The sequence below is a fragment of the Besnoitia besnoiti genome (genome assembly GCF_002563875.1).
Source record: "Besnoitia besnoiti strain Bb-Ger1 chromosome Unknown contig00007, whole genome shotgun sequence".
NCBI classification, from domain to species: Eukaryota; Apicomplexa; class Conoidasida; order Eucoccidiorida; family Sarcocystidae; genus Besnoitia; species Besnoitia besnoiti.
In genome coordinates this window covers 3,098,157-3,117,102 of record NW_021703915.1, presented here as the reverse complement: position 1 = coordinate 3,117,102, position 18,946 = coordinate 3,098,157, and the positions used below count along the sequence as shown (strand labels likewise).

Below are 18,946 nucleotides of genomic sequence, written 5' to 3'. Positions count from 1 at the left end.
CCCAGCCCGCGCCACGATGCGGCGAACGCACAAAGCCGAGCGGCGGAAAGCAGCCGCCACAGCAGCAGCGCATGCATGAACGAGTTTAGAAAAAGAAAAACCTCCTGACGGGAGGCAGTCCGCAAACCACGCAGTCGAAGAAGAATCAGAAGACTCCAACAAAAGAAGTTCGCTACGCACTCCTCGAGAAGACAGTCGAACGCGTCAAACAGGCGGTTTCATAATGCGGCGAATTAGGCCGACAGCACAGGGCAGGGAGAACGCAGCTGAAGCGGCGGGAGAGTGAGGGAAAAGCTTTGCGAGTGGTTACCCTTCCCCCTCCCCCCCCCCCCCCCTTCCTCCATCCGCCTGTATTTCCTTCGTTTCTTCGGCGCACCCTGCGTCTGGTGCGCCCGCTCTTCGGCGTCTCTCTCTTTGCTCCCACCTGTCCTTCGTGCCGCGTCTTCTCCCCGATTCATCTGCCGCCAAGTCTTCACTCTGTCTCCGCCTTGGATGCCGCTCGCCCCTGGCCGCTCCAGCTGCCTCCGGCCCTGCTGCGTCTACGCATTCTTGGCGGGCTTAAAGTCTGGGTTCTTCTTCAGGATGACCACGCCCTCCAGCACGGACGCCACGGGGATGTCTGCAGCACCCAGAGGCAGAAAGGCAGGCATAGTGTCGAGTGCGGCACAGCGACTCACCCGGCGAATCTTAAAAAGCCGCGCTCAAGCAAACGAGGATAGGATCCAGATACAAACAAGCGCCTGCGCGGTAGCAGCTGCTATCTGGCCCTGCGCGACGGCCCTCCGCTCCCCCCTCCCCCCCCCCCCCCCCCCCCCCCCCCCCCCAGTGGGCGCTGCGCGTCGCTCCACCCGGCGCGCCAGTTGACTGCAACTTACATTCGTCAGTGGCAAGTTCCGCGCGTTCGCTGTAGCTGAGCAACACGGGGCTGGTGTGCGTTTGGAAGGCGGTGATTGTCTTGGGTTGTCGCCCGACTTGTCCGACGACGTCCACGGCTTCGCCGACGCGGACCGAGACGCAGGCCATCTTGAGTTCTTCCGTACCAACGTCGACGTCCTTCTCTTCACCCATCGTCGCCTCCTCCGCGCAGCTGCTCGCGCCCGCGGCTGGTGCGCTCTGTGCCGCGCCCTCGGGCGAGCTCGGCGCCTGCGGCACCTGGCTCTCCGGCGCGACCGTGAACAGCATACGCGGCTGCATCGCCGGGAAGAGGTAGTAAAGGAGATAGTGGAAGCGGCTGAAGCGACACAGACACACGAAACGAAATGCACAAACAATACCGATGTACAGCTTCTCCAAATATACAGATATGCATATGTGCAGGTGTGCGTCTCTCCTCTGAGGCAAACCGCAGCCCCGGCTCGACGCCCCCCGCGCAAACCGTCGCCTTGCTTCGGCGCCTGATTTTTACAGTTTCTTGATTTACACTATAATTATTTGATACGAATATTTTACAGGTTTTTCGAAGATTACCATAAAAATAAAATGTTTATCTCTAAAATAATATTTTTGTTTGTATAAGAAATAATAACCCATATCAATGGAATGGATTCGAATTTAAGAATCTTAAAAAAAAAGACACTTTATCATGGCACCTCCTCCACGCGGTGAGAGAGTGGAAGGCGGCCTCTCTTTGCTCACCCGAGGATCGTCGTGCGCATGTGCAGGCACGTGTGCATGATGACGGCAAGAGAGCCGAGAGCGACGTTGTTGATCAGGAACCGGTCGGAGTGGAGCGGATTGATCGTGAGCAGGCCCTTTCCCATGTACAGCAGGCCTTGGGCCAGGCGAATCTGAGCAGCCATGGAGACGGAAAGAGAGACACACATGCAAAGAAAAAAAGCGCGTAGAAGCATCGCAGCATCGCTCGAGCCACAGCCAGGATACCGGCTTCACAAGGCGCATGCTAAGAAAGACGACGAGATGACAGAGCGACGTGCAGAATCTTCTCTCCCACGCGCGGCAAGCCATCAAAAGAGACGTCCGTAAAGAGAAGGAGAGGATTACGACACTCACACAAGAGCTTGTGAATCAACAACAAGGCAGCAGGGAAAGTCGAAAACAGAAAAGTCAGGCGCCGCATGCGATCTCCCAGGCTCGCACTTCTCAGAACGAAAAACTTACAACGAAGAGGGCGTTTCCGTCTTTGCCGTAGTACGACGCAAGCGAACGCAGGAGTCCTGCAATGCGTGCGTTGTTGGTGCCTGCGCAGGTCCCCCACGAGGAAACAGACACCGCAAAAATCAAAGTGCCTGACACTCGCGCGCATCTCCGCGGAGTCCCCCGGCCTGGCGTCTTTCCGTTTTTGTGTTCAAAACATGCAAGTGCTCATCGCTTCGGCTTTCGAAGCCGCTTGACGGCCCCCCACAGGGACACAAAGTGAATGGCGAGCATGGCGCTGCCACGGCATACACTTGTGGGCGTGTCCCATCAGGCGCACCCGTGTGACAATGGAGAATGTGGGGCCTCACAGATGCAGTCCAATCGACCAGAAACAGGATTCGCACACAAAGCATCCACTTTTTCCGGCTTTTCTTGCTGCCGCGCCGCAGCGCCTACCCGCGCCGACGACGCCCATCGCGAAAATCGCATTAAGCGCCACCTCGGCGTCCACGTCGTGCGAGAGCTTGGAGAGTGTATCGATGATGCCCGGCTTCGCTCGCGAAGGCGAGTTGATCGCCAGCGCGAGAGGCACAGCGCGCCGCTGCGACAAGTCGGCGTACTGGAGCAGATGATCCTGCAGGAGGGGCACACACGACCGCGCGGAGATCACGAGAGCCGGAGCCGCGACGGTCCGAAGCATAAAAAGAGACCAAAAAGCCCCTGTTGAGGCAACGCAGAGCAAGAAGGCCTCCAGCGGGAGAGGCGCGAGAAGGGGCTAGGCAAGAAAGGAGCCATGGCGGCGCAGGCCACCTCACAGGGCAACGAAGCGGCCTCCCAAGAATTTCGGCTTTCAGCAGCTGAAGGACCGTCTACAAAGAGACCTGGGCGCGAGCCTCCCCTCTCCCCCCCCTCCCCCCCCCCGACCCCCGCTCAGACCAAGGGAAGGTTCGCCGCGTCATGCACATTTTTGCAGGAACCAACTCCGAAAAGGGGATGGTGACCGCGGTCACCTCACCATCATTCTGAGGCTCATTTCGGCGCCGACGTCTTCGGCGAAGGCGAGGAGGGCGAGGTTCATGACGGCGACGGCTTGGTCCAGCTTCTTGCCGTCCTCTTCATCGTCTTCCTCCTCAGCTGCACTTCCTCCTCCGGTTGTCGCGGCCGCCTGCGTCGGGCCGCTCTTCTGCTTGGAGGCCGACTCACCCTTCTTCTCCTCCTTCTCGGTTTTCTCCGCCTTCTCCTCGCCCGAGTCCGCGTTGAGCAGGGCGCTCCAGTACTGCTTGTCGCGCGCCTCGCTGCACACGCTCAGGTATTTCTGCGCCTTGAGGACGTCGCCGCTGCCTGCGTAGGCGAGGCCCTCGACTGTGCCTTGCGCGTACGCCGCGAGCAGTGCCGCACTCAGCTGCTGCTGCCCTTCAGCGGACGCAGGCGCCGCCGAAGAGAGGGCCTCCAGCGCCGTCAGTGTCGGCTCGCAGGCGTCTCGCGCGCCGAGGAAAAGCAGCCCCACGCCCAGCGCAAAGTAGAAACACAGCGGCGACTCTAAGCCCTCTGCGACAGCGAGACACACGCCGACACGCCACAGAGAGGATGCGTCGCCACCCAGCCGAGAGAGCGTCACGCAGAAATCAGGCGCATCGACACACACGGCCGCAAAAACGTCCGCCCCTAAAACCAGGTGAGGAGGCTATCGAGCGAACTAGATGTATAAGTCAGCATAGAAGTGAAAACGTGTATGTGTGTGTGTATGTATGACTAAGGAGCGAAGGTAAAGATGCTACGGCAGGGCGGCCGAAATACAAAATTCGATCTCCGTAATTCCGGGCGCGGGACTGCGGCGACGCGCCCGCGTGTGCCTGGCGCGACCCGAGGCATCTGCTCACTTTCGACGGAGGAGCGGTCGATGAGAGTCGTGAGAATCGCCTCAGCAGCTTCTTGGTTGCAGCTACCCACGAAAACGAGCCCGAGGGAGACTGCCGCGAAGGCGCTGCACTCCACCGGCAGAGAACTGTCGACCTGAAAGAAAAAAACCCAGAAACGACATTATCCCAGCGAGGGTGAGGCGCGATTCCCTTCAGACACTTGCTCCTCTCGGCCGCCCAGTCACGCAGATCCTGAACTCGCGCAGGCCTCGTGCTGCAGAGACACAGAAAGAAAGGCCAAGTGCTTGGTTGTCTGTAGCTCAATAGCCGGAGTCATTTTCAGTATCGGACTACTCGATTTGAGTTGAAAACGACACGCACACGCGCAGCTCTACAGGCTCGCTATCCGCGCGCGAGGCTTGCGTCCTCAGCGTCACGTGCAAGGCGGAGGCACGCCAGTACAAAGAAGGGAACGCACAAGAGGTGATGACGGCGAAAAAAAGAAAAGAAGGAAGCGAAAGCAGCCAAAAGGCCAAGGACGCGAGTGGTGTAAAGCCTTACAATCACAACGGTCAGAGCTTCCATGACGTCTGCACGCTTGGTGCCTGCGTAAGCGCAGCCGAGACCGATGACGGCGCCAACTCTCTGGCAGGTGGCGCTTCGCCCGCCCTCAGCCGAGTCTTCGAGGTGATCCTTCAACAACGCAAACGCGGCGTCGCACTCGTGCCGCACGTTGCTACTTAACACGCCGAAGCCTGAAGAGAGGAAACGCGACGCAACCCACAAACCGCACGCAAGTTATGTCGCGGAGGCGAGAGATTCTCCGCGCCGTGTGTGCAAGGCGTCTCGAGGAAAGGAATTTTGTGACACGCTGCCTCGCTCACTGACGCGCCTCGGCTTCTACATGCAGCACCTCCCATCCCCGAGAGAAGGCGGTGCTGAATATATGCACACAAACATTTATATATATCTATATATCTATATATTTACGCATTTTTTTCACATATTACAGAAATATATTGGTCTCCAGCGTATATTTGAAAATTCAACATCTGTATACGAGCACGAGCCTCCTTTTTTCTCGCTCACCGAGGAGGGCGCCCGCCTTGATGTTCGCGTCCGAGGAGTACTGGTACTTGTCGAGGTGCGACAAGCCCTCGTCGATGTTCCATAGTAGAATCGCGCCGAGAGAAGCCGCAGCGGAAATCATGCCGTGATCTTTGTTCTTGTACAGCCAAGAGGCTCCTGCGGCGAAAAGGAGACACGCGCGAACAAGCCGGCTCGACGAGCAGCGCCAGCGTGCGCAGCGCGACGACCGCTTCTCGGGACTGCAGCCGGCGTCTCAGAAAACACGCTCCCCCCCCCCCCCTCTCCACTGCCGCCCGCAGCGCCGTCCATTAGCGGAGAGCGTCTCTCCTGGGCAAGGGCCTGCGCTGAGGCATCAACAGGAGGAGACGTCTCTCCCTCGCTCCTCAAATCGTCCTCTTGTCTCCTGACCCCCGTCCGCTCAGGGGGGGGCACAGGCCGGCCGTGTGCCGTGTTTCACGCATCTGGATCTTCGTCGGAAGCGAGTTTACTCTGCCTGCGACACTCTGCGGAAACATGTCCCCGTCCTCTGAGAAAGGCCTGCTTGCCGGGCATCTCTCTCTCCCTCCTTCTCTCTTTCGCTCTCTCTCTTGTCGCCACCGGATCTTTCAAAGACTAACGCCCCCGGTGGTTGTCTTACCGTCGGCGAGCATGAGTTTGTCTTTGCAGGACCCCGCGTTGACGAAGGCGTTGACGAAAGTCGAGGCGAGATTCTGTTTGGCGCTGTCAAGGGCGCCGGTACCTCCGGCTCTGCGCGAGTTCTGGTCCTCGAGGTGCGTTTTGTAGACGTCTTCGGGCGTCTTGGGCTCCAGGACGTCCATTTCCTTCGCGAGGAGGAGGAAGAAGTTCGAGAGCTCTTCCCCGCTGTTCAGGCGCTGCGTTTGTTCGTCGTCGAAGTCGAAGTCGACGCCCTGTCTCCCGAGGAGAAGCGCGAGCTGCTTGACCATGAGGGGGTCGCCCTCCTCACGGCACCGGTCGACGATGAGTTTGATTTTGTCTTCGTTCTTCTCGCCTGGCGCGGCGACGTTGGGGAGCTTGAGCGCGACACGCATCGCGTCAAACCACTGCTTCTGCGCGCACAAGATGTCGAGCGCCACGGAGAGGAAGCGGCAGTACTCGTCCAGCGAGGCCGCGTAGTTGGTCATCGCTAGGAGGTAGAGCGAGACGCGCTGGAAGTTGCTCGCGTCCACGTAGCGTGTGACGCTCTCGATCCGCTCCATCTCCGAGAGAAGATCCACGGCGTCGCACTCCGCATTGTGCGACATGTAGTAGGGCACGATGAGATCCACAACCTTGTTCAGGTCCGCGAGCGTCGGCAGGGGCACTTCCATGGCGATCTCCAGCGCCATCGACGACTTCTGCGCCGCCGCAGCCGAACCCTTCCCCGCGACCTCCTCGCCGCCGGCCTTCGCGCCCTCCAAGTCGCCCTTCTTCCCGGCTGACGCCGCGGCGCCCGACTCCTGTCCCCCAGCCGGGCGGTCCGAGACGTCGCCTTCGCGCGCCTTCGCAGGCAGGTCTTCGCCCTCGACTGCGCCCGCCTTCTTCTCCTCGCCGTGGATCTCCGCGTACGCAGCCGCCACTTCGCCCGACAAGTTGCGCAAAAACTCAAAGCCCCAGCTCTCAATGGCTTTGCTTCCGCCCTGCAAACGAAAATCCACGCAACCCGATGAAGCAGTGAGACAGAGGAAAAACTGAAAGCTGTGCTCAGTCGCCGCGGGCGCCGCGAAACAGAGACGACACAGCCTCTGTGCGGAGGCGAATAAAACCGCCCCCGACAACCCCCTCCCCCTCCCGATGAAAACGCGCTTCTCCGTGCGCGTACTGAGCAGAAAAATCGACCGCGACTCAACGGGGCGCTGACGCAGCCTTAAGGCCGCGCTCAAAGATGTGTGGAGAGGATGCGATCCAGCAATGAGGCGACCCAAGCGCCCATGCATGCGCAGCCACGCAGGCCTGCAGAGAAAGATGCTGGATGTGCAATACACCCCTGTGGAGCGCCTGCAGGAATCTGTTGCCCACCTCCAAACAGAAGTGGAGAGAGCGGCGCTTGCCATCGCCGCATGTGGTGCAGAGGACGGAAAGGACCATGGCAAAGTCTTCCTGCAGCGCGGGAGGCAAAATGGCACAGGGAGGCCCACAGGGAGATAATCGACAGACGCATCTTAGGGGTTTGAAACCCGAGATGCAGATTCTGTGTGCGCGGCGAGCGCAGCAAGAACAGCGCACACTTGACGGGCGACAGAAGACAGGCAAAAAGGAGGCAAAGGCGAAGCCTGAGGAAGCGTTAAGCCCCGAACCCAGCTCACGGCGGCGAGGACCCCCATCGGCTCGCTGGCGGCTGCACGAACCTTGATTTTGTCGCCAGGCGCGAGGCGCTGGTAGTGCTCAATGAGCGCAGGAATGTGAGGACGCAGAAATTTGAGAGGCTTCGGCACGCTGGTCATTGAAGACGTCGCAGCCTTCAGCTGAATCGACAGGGTCTGCAGGGCGAGGGCGACCACGCCTGCGCATCAGAAAAGAGAAAACCCAGCAGGCCAGGCGTCTGGCGCAGGTGAGCCGACGGTGGTGCATCACCGCGACAGAGAGCGAGGCGCGCTGAGAAGGGGAGAAAAAAATCTGAACAAAGACGGCCACGAGTGATGCGAAGACACCCGAATTTGGAGGCGAATAAAAAGCGCATCGCGCAAAAAAACGGCACCTCTGAAGGCAGTGAAGCGGACGGCTCATTGGCTACGTCCTGAGAGTGCATGTGTTGCTTTTCGGCTTGAAGTCTTCGGCCGAGATAGCCAGTCCGTATCCCGCAACAAGTGGAAGATACACAGCGACTTGGACAAAGGCCGCGTTTGCCGCCGCGTCTGCCACCTTCTCCGTGCAGAGACTCTCCTGCGTACCTGGCTCGACGTCCTGCAGTCTCTCAACCAAGAGCTCCATATCTTCTTTGATCTTCTTGTCTTCCTCTGACTGAAGAGGGCGCCACAGGAAAGAAAAGGCGCATACACGAAATACAGAGCGACACGGTCAGTCACAGATACATACATAAATATGTAAGAGATCACGCAGGCGGTGTGAACGTGTACAGGAAAGTTGGAGTGTGTAGATAGCCTCCATCGGCGCGTGAGGCGCGCCCGCAGAGAAACAACAGGGGGAAACCGGCAGAGGCTTACTAGCTCTTCCTCGTGCTTCTTTTTCTTGTCCGCCTCCTTATCCCTCTTTCCCGGCTTCTCCGTCTGCGACGGATCTTTCGCCGAGGCCTGGATGGCCACGAGCTGCAGACAGAAGGAACAGAGCACATACAGGGGCGACCCAGAGCTACGAAGGAGCAAGAAAGCGACAACGGGTGCTGCATACGAACAGTTCGCGCGGAATGTATCCATGCACATGCGCCCATAATCGTGCATATATGCAAGCAATCTTGTGTATCCACGAATGTCGTACACACACGCGTTGCCGCTCCTCCACACGCCACGCAGAGCGCCGCACATGGGACATGAAGTCGCCCGCACCGAAGGCGTGAAAGAGAGATACAGCCTCTCGGAGACAACTCGACGGTGGCAGTTTCCGGAGGCAGTGAGTCGCTTGAGCTTATCAAATGGAAACACCGAAATGTTAGTGAGAAGCGCATCCAAAAGGAAACAAGAGGAGAAACGGCGCGGTCGCCAGCAGGCGAGACAGCGTTCAGGAGAGACAGTGAAAGACTGCACGAGCGTAGCGGTCGGGTAGGACTGAGTGCTGAGTCGAAAACACGAGGAAGAGCGACAGTTTTGATGAAATTTCGTCGTTCGGTGTGTACGTACACCAGATGTATGCGTGGCACGGGAGAGATGTAACGGCGCCAGTCAGCAGGGAACCAAGATATGGCAGAATACACCCACTGGTGCAGTCTCATGAGGAGGTTGATGACGCAATACAGAAACAAGGCCGGATAATCTTCCGTGGGGACATTCACACGCTTGTCTGAGAGACTAGTAGAATCAAGTCCAGCGAAAAAGCAAAAAACTGCACATTTGCTTTACGAGCACATAGTTTCGTAGAGAGTCTGAAGAGAATAACAGCAGCACGGAACTAGGCACGCAAGAGGAAAAGCACCGCTTGCACTTAGTCTCCTGACGACTAGGACAGAAGCGCGGCCGGCTAGAAAGCGTAGGTCTCTTCCAGAAGGCTAGAAGAGAGTCTCTTCTGCGGATGAACGACCGAGGTCGCTCCTGGAACGCGCTCAGGAACTAGGGCGGAGACAGGCGCAGGCGGCTTACCTTCTTGTCGCTGTCGTTCGCCATGGTGAAAGAGAAGGAAAAAATACAATTCCGAGTGTTGACACCGTGCGCAGCGACGGTTGTGAGACGGTGAAGGCGTCGACAGCTGGTGTGGATCGCGGGCACACCGCGGACAATGCAGACGACAGAAACGCCCACTTTGTTTATGACGTTGCGAGGGCCTGTCTTTCCCCGTCTACCATTTGTTCTTTATCACTTTGTCCCGCTCTGAGTCGGGGAGAGGAAGGCGACAGTGTGCCTGCCGCCGGGGTCGTGCGGCAGTGCGCCGGCGGCGGTTGAGGCTGCAGCTGCGAGAAAAGCGCAGAGTTTCGGGCACGCGGATATCCTTTTTTGCCGAGTTCGATTTGCGAGGAGGCAGATCCTCTGTCCAGTCATCAAAGCTCCGCAGAGAAGCGAAGAAGTGAAGTGAGAGAGAGCGAGAGGGAAGGGTTCCGTGGAAAGCGTTGAGGCGAGGCGGCAGAGGCGGTAGGAGCAACAGACAAGAACCAGAGTATGTGTGCGATCCGGAAGCGGCAAACGGCGCACGAAACAGGAAAGAAAGAGTTGAGAAGGACGGGGAGAGACAAGCGGTATTCAGCACCGTGTAACAGCAGGTGTTACGGAACTCTTTCTGCTTTGAGAGGACGCTCGAAATTGGCAGGAAACGAGAATGTGTACGGCAAGAATGAGCAGAGATGTTTGCAGAATTCCGCAGGAAAACACCATCCCCGACCAAGGGAAAAAGAGAAACGCAGATGCGGTCGAGAGAATCTCTATGGAACGAGCAAACAGGCAGAAAAAGACGTGGCAGGGTCGCCCCGGGAGCACATGAGCTGTACAAACGACATGCAGAAAAAAGAGAAAAAGCGGTCCGAGACCAGGGAACCTCCACCAAGACACCAAGGCCCTGTCAACCCTCAGGAGACATGAGGCCCCATACGCAGACGCATATGGCAGGAATAGGGATTGTTTTCTTCGTAAAGGGTTGGAAATATGTGTTGTAAACGTGGAAATAGTGGCTGCGCTTCACGAAACCAGAGAAACATCAACAAATATCTCTCCCGGCACCCCTCGCTTCCTCTTCGCACGCGTGACGTTGCCGAAGAGGGTGTCCAGCATGCCGTGGCGTCGTGGAAGTCACATTGACTAAGGCAGCCGAACTGCCACCTGGCATCGCCAAATCCGTGAGCGGGTTATCCCCCAATAGGCAGGTGTATGATAATCCAGACGAAGGAGTGACGTCCTATTCGCAAGCCGAGTCACTGAAAAAGGCTCACCCGTCCCGCACTCACGCCCTGCCATCCCTGGCCGGTGGCTGGAGCATATCGACTCAGCAGTGCTTATACAGCCTACAGGTACTGAGTCATATGGTCACTCCATTTAAATGCATTCTGCATGCCGCCGTCCTGCCGCTGAAATCCCGTGTAACGCGCTCCGGTAGTGCAAGCGTAAGACTCAGAAAGGAAGAAATGCTGAAACCACCACAGTCCCTGCTCGCGATTATGATACGATGCGTTTTGGAAAAGTCACAGATTTGAATTACAGAACAATCGTGGTCAGAATGTCATCACGCATCAGAGACAGCTGTCTTTGCGTACGTCGATGCCAGCACTTGAGGTCACGCGCTGCCCCCCTTCGCGTTACTCTCCAAAGAAGTGGTCGGGGAAAACGTCCCCCGCGCCACTGGCTTCTCGGCATGTCGCAAGAGTTCTTGATAACGACACAGGCGTTTGTCAAGGTGCGAATGTGAAAATCGTCTTGTTCAAGCCGCATAGCTGTCAGGCGGGTCGGGTCCACGTGGCCCACATCCCGTCTACATGAGCGGCTAACGCTACACGATGCATATCCCGCGCCCCCCCCCACCCCCCCCCTTTGCTAGTATCAGCAGAACCCACCAGTGTGGGTGCATCTTCATGCAAACCAGGGTAGCCGTATATTACGTGCTGTGTATATTGTTCTGTACATTAGGTGCAGAGAAGCTCTGCAGGGTTGGGGCCGGATACCCCTGTCAGCAGCCATCGTGCCACCTCGGATGTACCGCCAGCACAGTGTCTTGCCACCGTCTTGCGTTCTGCGTCCGTCGATGCGCATCTGTTGGTATCGAACCATTCCAGGACAGCGGATTTCCTTGGTACCAGAAGTTCCCTACATGTGGACTGGGACGATACGACACGTCAACCAGTGCTTGAGCAGGGAATGACGAATCCCTCAGAGCATAGCGGAAGTCCTCACAGTGCATCTCGGAAAAGTGGTATCGGTTTGAGAGCGTCCCGCAGAGCGACATGAACAGCTGGCGGGGTCCTGAACTCCTGTTGAGAAGTTTGCGGCTGCGAGGAGGATGGCAAGGAGCTCAAGCAGGCGCTTGGTCGCTTGGTGCGCTAGGAAATCAAAGATTCCTCTACGATATTCTGCTGCGCAGCATTGCGTCGCTGGTCGGAAAGGCGCTGGAGGGAACGGATGCGAACAGAAAACGGTTGAGCGTGCCGGCTGGGGTTTACACCTCGGCGGTAGCCAATTATTGCCAAGTTCCTCATCCGTAGTCGCCCGTACTGAAGATACATTTGCGTCCCGAAATGCGTTGTGCATTCTGGTGGTGCTGCAAAGGCATCCCCTCTACAGTACGAACAACATCGCAGCATTTCTATTATTCACATGAATCAAACGAAGAGCTTTAGCAGCTGAAACTGGTCAATCAGCCAGTCAACGGTATTACGGCACTACCAAGGCAGGAAAACGCATGAAGTCTTGATTACTCTTCCTTGTGCGGGCACGTCGGTTACATTGTTCATTTTGACACCGCTGAAGGAACTACGCGCAGCCTACGGCAGCTGCTGTCAAACGTGATGAGCGAACAGGCTTCTTCTGTTATGGCCACCCCCCATGTGATACAGTGGCAATGCGGTGCTTTTCTCGAACGTTTAAGCCTAGCAGTCCACAATTTCGAAAGTCTATAGATGTACCAGCCACGAAGCCACTGCCGCTAAACAGAGACTCGCTGAGGCGGCGTGGTGATCATATCGGCCTTCCTTCCCGTTGGTATCCCGTTAAAAATGTGAGTCAGATCGTATTCTTCCGGGGCCGTGTTTGGGGTGTGAAGAAATGCTTACTCAAATCATGTCGAACGATGGCCTCTTCTAGCTTATGTTAGCTTAGCTGCTATTGACTCTGTTCAAGTTTCACTACCTTGTTGTCTGTCCTCAGGATGCTGGCGGCCCTCATGAAATGTTAGCGCTTGTGTCTTGGATGGGCAACGCAGCGGTCTCTACGACCTAGAAAAACAGCTTGGCCTCACTTGGCTCAGCTTCTGGTATCAACGGTCGCGTTGCAAAGCCATGCGGTGTATGGTGGCTGCGTGGACCTTCTTCTTGTCTAGCGCGACGACAGGGAACGAGTTTAAGGAACGTGGCAGCAGAAAAGCAGAGAGACGTGTCTTTAGTTTCCGAGTCACGGAACCGAATAGGCTCTCTACTAGGGTACAGCATCCATCATTATGATAGTGATTGCGCTGAGACGAATTGACTGAGAAGTGAGAGGAAGTGACGGCTTGAAACAGCGCAGCGCACGCAGTGGACGATTAGCGTCTTTGCGCGGCGTTTTTGTCAGATGAGGGAGAGGACCTCTCTCAGTTCTTTCACACGAGCAAGCATGCTCTTCTTTCTCGAAAACGTGCCTAGAAGCACGCCTTTTTTCGGCTCAGAGTCTTTCACATGCTCAACGTACGCCTTCTTGCATGTGCCAGAAGGCATGTGAAAGGAACACGTCGCTCGACCGACTCTCCCATTTTCGCGTCGTTTCTCACTGGAGAAGGTTGTGTCCTTCTTTTTTCGTCGTTGAAGTTGCTAGTTTTGAGCGGGAAGCAGCGTCGTTGTAATTATCGTTTTGCTGCGTGTTTGCGTGTCTGGTCGCCCAGTGCGGGTGTTTCCTGAGTCTCAAGCGTTGTCTGCTGTGGCACACGCAGCGTTTTTTTATCTCATACACAAAAATCGTCTGCAAGGGAAGGAAACCTGGCGCAATGAGCTCAATGCATTACACGCCTCCTCGTTGTTACTATGAGGTCTTGGGCGTCGCCAAAACCGCGACAGCCGATGAGATTAAGAAGAGCTACAGGAAACTGGCAATAAGATGGCATCCAGGTAAGCCGCAGCTTCAGTCTCAGAGAGGCTCTAGCCTTGAAATTCGTACTTAATAACAGACAGACTGTCGACTTTTCCCTAGTTCTGCTGCCTGGGTTTAGGAGCGGCCGCCAGCGTGGGTGACACCCCCGCAGGACCCCCCGAGCAGCCGTGAAGAAGAGGTTGGGAGATCATTCACCGCGCTTTTTTCCTGCCACAGGGATGAAGGCGCTGACCGACTGTGCGCGATAGGACAGCTGGTCACTCCTTCAAGATGCATCCCTTTGACGCGCTCGCGCTGTCTGGAGTTGCGCAAAACAATGTGTCGTGCCGTTTCCTCTGTCTCGCGGGTCCTGTCGCACTCTCCCTGAACTATCTTGGCGTATTTCCTCGAGTCCACCAGAAAGGATATTGGCGTGCTTGCCTTCTTCCGTCCGCTCGGGGGGACAGGGATGTGACGTCTGCCGCCCTCGTCGAGGGTTCGACCCCGCAACCGTTGTTACAGCACCCTACCTGTTTTGGATTCAGCTCATTTCGCAGAGTAAACCATGAACTGTACGCTGTGTACCGCTTCGATGTACTCCCGTTCTGTGACGCGGAAGGCGCAAGATGCTGTCAACGCGTTCACGTGTGATTCTGCAGACAAGAATATCGACAAAAAGGAGGAAGCGACGGCGCGCTTCAAGGAGATTTCCGAGGCCTACGAGGTCCTCTCAGATCCTGAAAAGCGCCGCAGATATGACCGTAAGCGTGCGTTGTCTGCCCCTGCTGGCGAAGGCATCCAATCCCAGTCTGTGTGTTTCTCGCCCCGTCTGCCGGTTTCGCTGCCGCCTCTACGCCTACATCAGGAACGATGAGCGTCTTCGAAGTTTTCTTGGCCTTTTTCGCATTTTCTTTGTTGTTTTCGGTGTCCCCCCTCAACGGACGCCGTCTATGATGCCTGTCAACTGCTTGTGCTTCGCCTCGCAGTCTCCGACAGCTTCAACGTGAACGGGCCTCGGATGCGGCGGACAGCGAGCAGGCACTCTGCCGCCCAAGCCGAGGCGGAGGCTGCCGCGGCCGCCGCAGAGTTCGAGCGCTTCCACCGGAATTTCCACTTTGCAGACGCTCAGCGAATCTTCGAGATGGCCTTCGGCCCCGGGTAAGCGCCCCTCATGCGATATATATATATATATATGTAGATGTAGGTATTTATATGTATATATGTGTATATGTATGGTGTCCGCATCGTCGGTCGGACGACGGATGTGGCTGTCGCCGAGCGTCTAGGCTTTGGGGGTGGAGCCGCAAATTCTGAGTGTGCGCGCATGCGAGGCCAATCTGTTCATTTTTTCTCGTCCGCCGAGTCGCGATCCGCTTAGCGGCTTTTCGGCAGTCTCCCTCTGCTGCACACTCCGCATGTGTGCTCTTTTCGCGTCTTGCAGGGGCCCGTTTGGCGACGACCTGTTCCGCTCAGTCAGCCAAGATTTCGGGCTCGGCGCCTTCGGCCCGCATCGCGGGAGCCGTTCTGCCGGATTTGGCAGCCAGCGTAAGTCGCCGGGGTATTGGTTACTTGAAACAGGTGGACACAGAAACGCTGTTTTCAGGGGTCGCTTCGTACTTTCACGTTAACGCATTTTGACGGGAGAGGGAGAGCAGGCTGGGGACGACAGATGTGCAGCCGCGGTCGCGCCCGGGAAGATTCAACGAACTCCGAGATGCTGCTGAATCAGGGTGTGTCTCCGAGTGACTGAGGTTTTCTCGCCCCTCCCCTCAAGCCAGCCTTGACACCGCGAGGATTTCTGGCCATTCTGTTGCTCATCCCGCTAGACTTCGAGTCCGTGTCTACTACTGGGTTACTTCGCATTTTCGCTGCGCCAGCAGCTCACTCAGTCTGCTTCTCGTGTGTCTTGCGTCGTCTCCCTGCAGTCCACCGAGCCCACGGAAGCGCCTCCGGAGGCCCGTTTGGCAGAGACCCCTTCGCCGATTTCTTCGGCGGAGATCCGTTTGGCGGTACGTGTAAACGAAACAGAAGGATCCGCCTCGCGCCTGCGTTTACACTGATTTGGGAATCGCGGACTAACAGCCGCTAGCCAGGTCTCTGCACGGAGGGATTTCGAAAACGCGGTGCGGGACACTGGTGTTTTCTGCATGTGCGTGCTTTTTTTCCAGGGAGCTTCATGCATTCCTTTTCCGGCATGGGAGGCCCCTTTGGCTCGACGCACATGGGCAGGAGTTCATTCGTTTCTTCGAGTAGCTCCTCCCGAACTGGCGCTGGAGGCGTCAGCCGCTCAACTTCCACTTCAACTCGCATCGTCAATGGTCGCAGGGTGACGGTCACGGAAGAGGTTGTAACGGAGCCAGACGGTAAGCGTTTGCCCTCCTGTTTTGAATTCAGAGTGTTCCTGTTCGTCGGCAGTGACCAAGGCCCCAACGGGCGCCGCCGGTCCATGACGCGCAGGGAGTATTTTTCTTCCTTTCTGGCCGTATCTCTGTGGTGTTCATCCTTGGATTAGAAGTTTTTTGAGCGGAAGGAGCCAAGCGTTAGGCTGGCAGCTGAAGCCGCGCGCGTCACGGTTTCCTCTGTGTCGCTAAAAGACTTTAGGGTTTAGGGCAGTCCGCCTGCTAGGGGGGCCTTTTGAGGTTTCGAAACTGAGTGAATTAACTCGATTTTCGTCTGCTTCTGTTGTTGGCGATCAGGAACCGTCCATCGCTCCGTGACTCAGGAGGAAGACGACGGCACGGGGCATGTGCGGCGGGTGCAGCTGCCGTCGTCCAGCCACAGCCACCGGTCCATAGTCTATCACTAGATCCAGTTTTTTCTGTTTTGGATCTCGGGTTTCCGGGGGCTAATTGCGCACGCCTTGAATCCTGACCACAGCACTGGGTCCTGCTGCCGCGTCGCCAGGCGAGCAGGCGAAGCCGCGACGGAAGAGGATCTTCGCTGGCGCCCAGGTGCAGGGGGGGGGGGTGGGCACGGGGTGTCGGGCGAGGGGGGGGCGCGGGGAAGATGCTTGCGCCGCCCTCACGTTGGAGGGCCTGCTGGCGGAAAACGGCTGAGGCCGAGTGAAATGTGGAAGGGAAGCGCGTTTTGTCTTTGACGGCTTTTTACAAGGCGCGATGATCAAGGGAAAGTATGTGTCGGTGTGGACGCGCACCTGCATGGACGATGCAGCGCAGCATCAAGGCTGTCTGTGAAGTGTCCTTCCGGAAGCGCGCGTGGGTTTACCGTCGGCGTGGCGCCTCTGTGTGAGGCTTTCTCTGCGCGAATATGTCGAGTGAGGGTGCACATATATGGTTCGCGTCATGGATTGCTGACGCACCCTCCACCAAGCATCAAACAATACACGTTTGTAGCATCAAAGAATATACGTTTGTGTGCGTGTGCGTTTGACTATTCGAACACCCGTGTGCCGATAGCCGATACTCACTCAGAAACCGAGGGGTTTCAACCGTTGGCGCAGGAGCGAGGGGGAGGGCGCGGAAGCAGTGCAGTATATGTGTTGCGGAAAAGGAGTTCCTCCCTGAATGGCTTCCCGATGTGGGAGCGTGCAGTTTCACAGAGATCCTGCCAGCAGCTGCGCCCTGCGTATGAGGTGGGGACAGTGTTGGAGAGGGTACAAGGTCAGTTCAGAGCGCTGCGCCGATGAATTCTTCGCGAATTCTTCGTGATTACTTGAAAGTGGATGTGGCATCTGGAGAACCGGCCGCGAGTCTGTGTACGCTGCTCCATCGATAGATATGGCGTTCTGTTTCTGTTGTGGCGTCAGCCTCCCGCCGAGCTGCGGACCTCGTTTGATGTTGACATGAGATGTATTTTCAAGGAACACGATCTGTTCTTTTTCTCTCATCTGTTCTTTTCTCTCCACGCTGCCACTCTCTTACTGTCCTCCTGCGCTCCGAAAATGACGTGCACGTCCGCCCCTCCGCGCCTCCGCACCCCCCCCCCTCCCCCCGCGAAAAGGTTCTGCATTGCCCTTTGGCCAAGGCCGTCGTCTGACTCGGGGAGGATCCGTCCCGCGCAGCCATCTTCAGCTCGTACGACCGACAACTCCTACCGTGTGGAGTCCTGTTTTCTCTTTTCGTGGAGTTATGCACGTGTCACACAGATATCCTCTCACATGCGTGTGAATTTTTTTTCTCGGGCCTTTGCTCTTTGTGTGGACGGGAAGGTTATTGCGTGAGGGCCGCTGTTTTTCTGAAGAAACGAGTCGAAAGGGAAGAAAAACAGGCGAACGTACGTATGAAAGACAGTTTTGCAGCTTTTTTCTGTGGACTGCACCGGGGCAGGGACTTTCACGTAGTTCCCTTGATACAGCTGGTAGCACTGAGCATGCAGACTCTACACGTTGCAGCTGCAGTTTCCCTTTCCGGTTCTGCTGTGGAATGGTGGTTAGTGCGAAGCTCTCAGCTCTGGAGAGGCATGTGAGCGATAAAGAGCATGGAGGGCTAACCTCTTCCGTAAGATCGGATAGACTAGTCCCATCCCTTCAGCTGCGTCAGCGAAGAGGCCATCTACTGAGGTTACACACGTGTTCCGTCTCCTTCGTACCGCGACGGCAGAAAAAGTCACACAACGCTCTACGCCACTGTTGGCATCTGCGCTAGACAAAACGTGTATAAACATTTCTGTATAGAAAGGGTGCTATGCTCATGGCTAGCCACTTTTTCGTTGTGGCAGCACACCGTCTCGCCAGAACATGTCCCGGTCCGAAGGCCACTCGTGCACGTTCTCTGACTACAACTACAGTACGTCGGCTCGGTTGCCTGGAGGCATGTTTCTTCTGTACCGTAACGTACACCTCTTGCGTGGCTAGAGGCAGGAGTACCCTAAAAGACGACATAATGCGTGAGATTCTAAACGGGCCCCGGGTCGGCGCCTAACAGCTATTTGTTGCGCCACGCCTTGACACACCGCGTTGCTTGTCACTGCATTGCAATGAGGCGTGCGAGTGGCTGCGTCCTCTTGTGCGCGCAGCTCATGTTAAGTGTCTAACTGGCAAGGTGCCGCTCCTCTCTCTAGCCATCACATTCAGCAGATGCGGACACCGGCGACCGCGACAAACCCTTTCTGATGCCTACGTGTATAGCCAGCCATCCGCGAACGTGGGCTGAGTAGTTAGTGGCGAATTACAGTGAGAAGAAAATGAGATGCGTGGGTCAACGCAGCAGTTCGGCGCTGCCCCTCAACGCGTTAGCGCCGTTTCTAACGGTCCTGTGTTTTTTACTGAACTTGCGCTCCCTGCTGTACCTTAACGTAGATGCATCCACGTGCTCCACATCCTAAGAAACTTCAAACGAGCTGACTTCTGAGTGAATGAAGAGTCTAGCTATCGCAGTTCCTGTCCTCGTGTGCATGACCGAACTGCGGTCTGCGACCGCGCACACTCATAGTTCTACAGTGATGCTCCTACAGACGCATCGTCTACACTGCTGGCTGTATCGAGTAAAACCAGTAGAGCGCCCCCTGCAGCAAAAGTGCTACTCCTGGTGGGGGTTCGCATATCGAGTGACGCGGCTGCGTCCGCCTAACCTCGGCGCTGATGTGGGTGCGAGACCCTTC

At 56.7% G+C, this 18,946-nt stretch overlaps 2 protein-coding genes across 2 annotated transcripts; one reads left to right on the top strand and one right to left on the bottom strand.

The window, feature by feature from the left end:
- Positions 1–539: 539 nt before the first annotated feature.
- Positions 540–8,416, bottom strand: BESB_074400 (proteasome 26S regulatory subunit; the record flags this gene model as incomplete). The annotated part of the gene is made up of 14 exons (XM_029365813.1): positions 540–619; positions 876–1,231; positions 1,636–1,787; positions 2,119–2,198; positions 2,554–2,731; positions 3,113–3,645; positions 3,978–4,110; positions 4,518–4,711; positions 5,046–5,201; positions 5,683–6,682; positions 7,062–7,142; positions 7,391–7,545; positions 7,934–8,003; positions 8,207–8,416. The coding sequence occupies 14 exons, from the start codon at positions 8,414–8,416 to the stop codon at positions 540–542; spliced, it is 3,378 nt and encodes a 1,125-aa protein (XP_029218297.1).
- A 4,897-nt stretch (positions 8,417–13,313) lies between these two features.
- Positions 13,314–16,193, top strand: BESB_074390 (DnaJ domain-containing protein; the record flags this gene model as incomplete). Its single annotated transcript, XM_029365812.1, has 7 exons — positions 13,314–13,425; positions 14,047–14,148; positions 14,374–14,545; positions 14,829–14,932; positions 15,313–15,396; positions 15,556–15,750; positions 16,084–16,193. 7 exons carry the CDS (start codon positions 13,314–13,316, stop codon positions 16,191–16,193), a joined length of 879 nt encoding a protein of 292 aa, XP_029218296.1.
- Between the last annotated feature and the right edge of the window lie 2,753 nt (positions 16,194–18,946).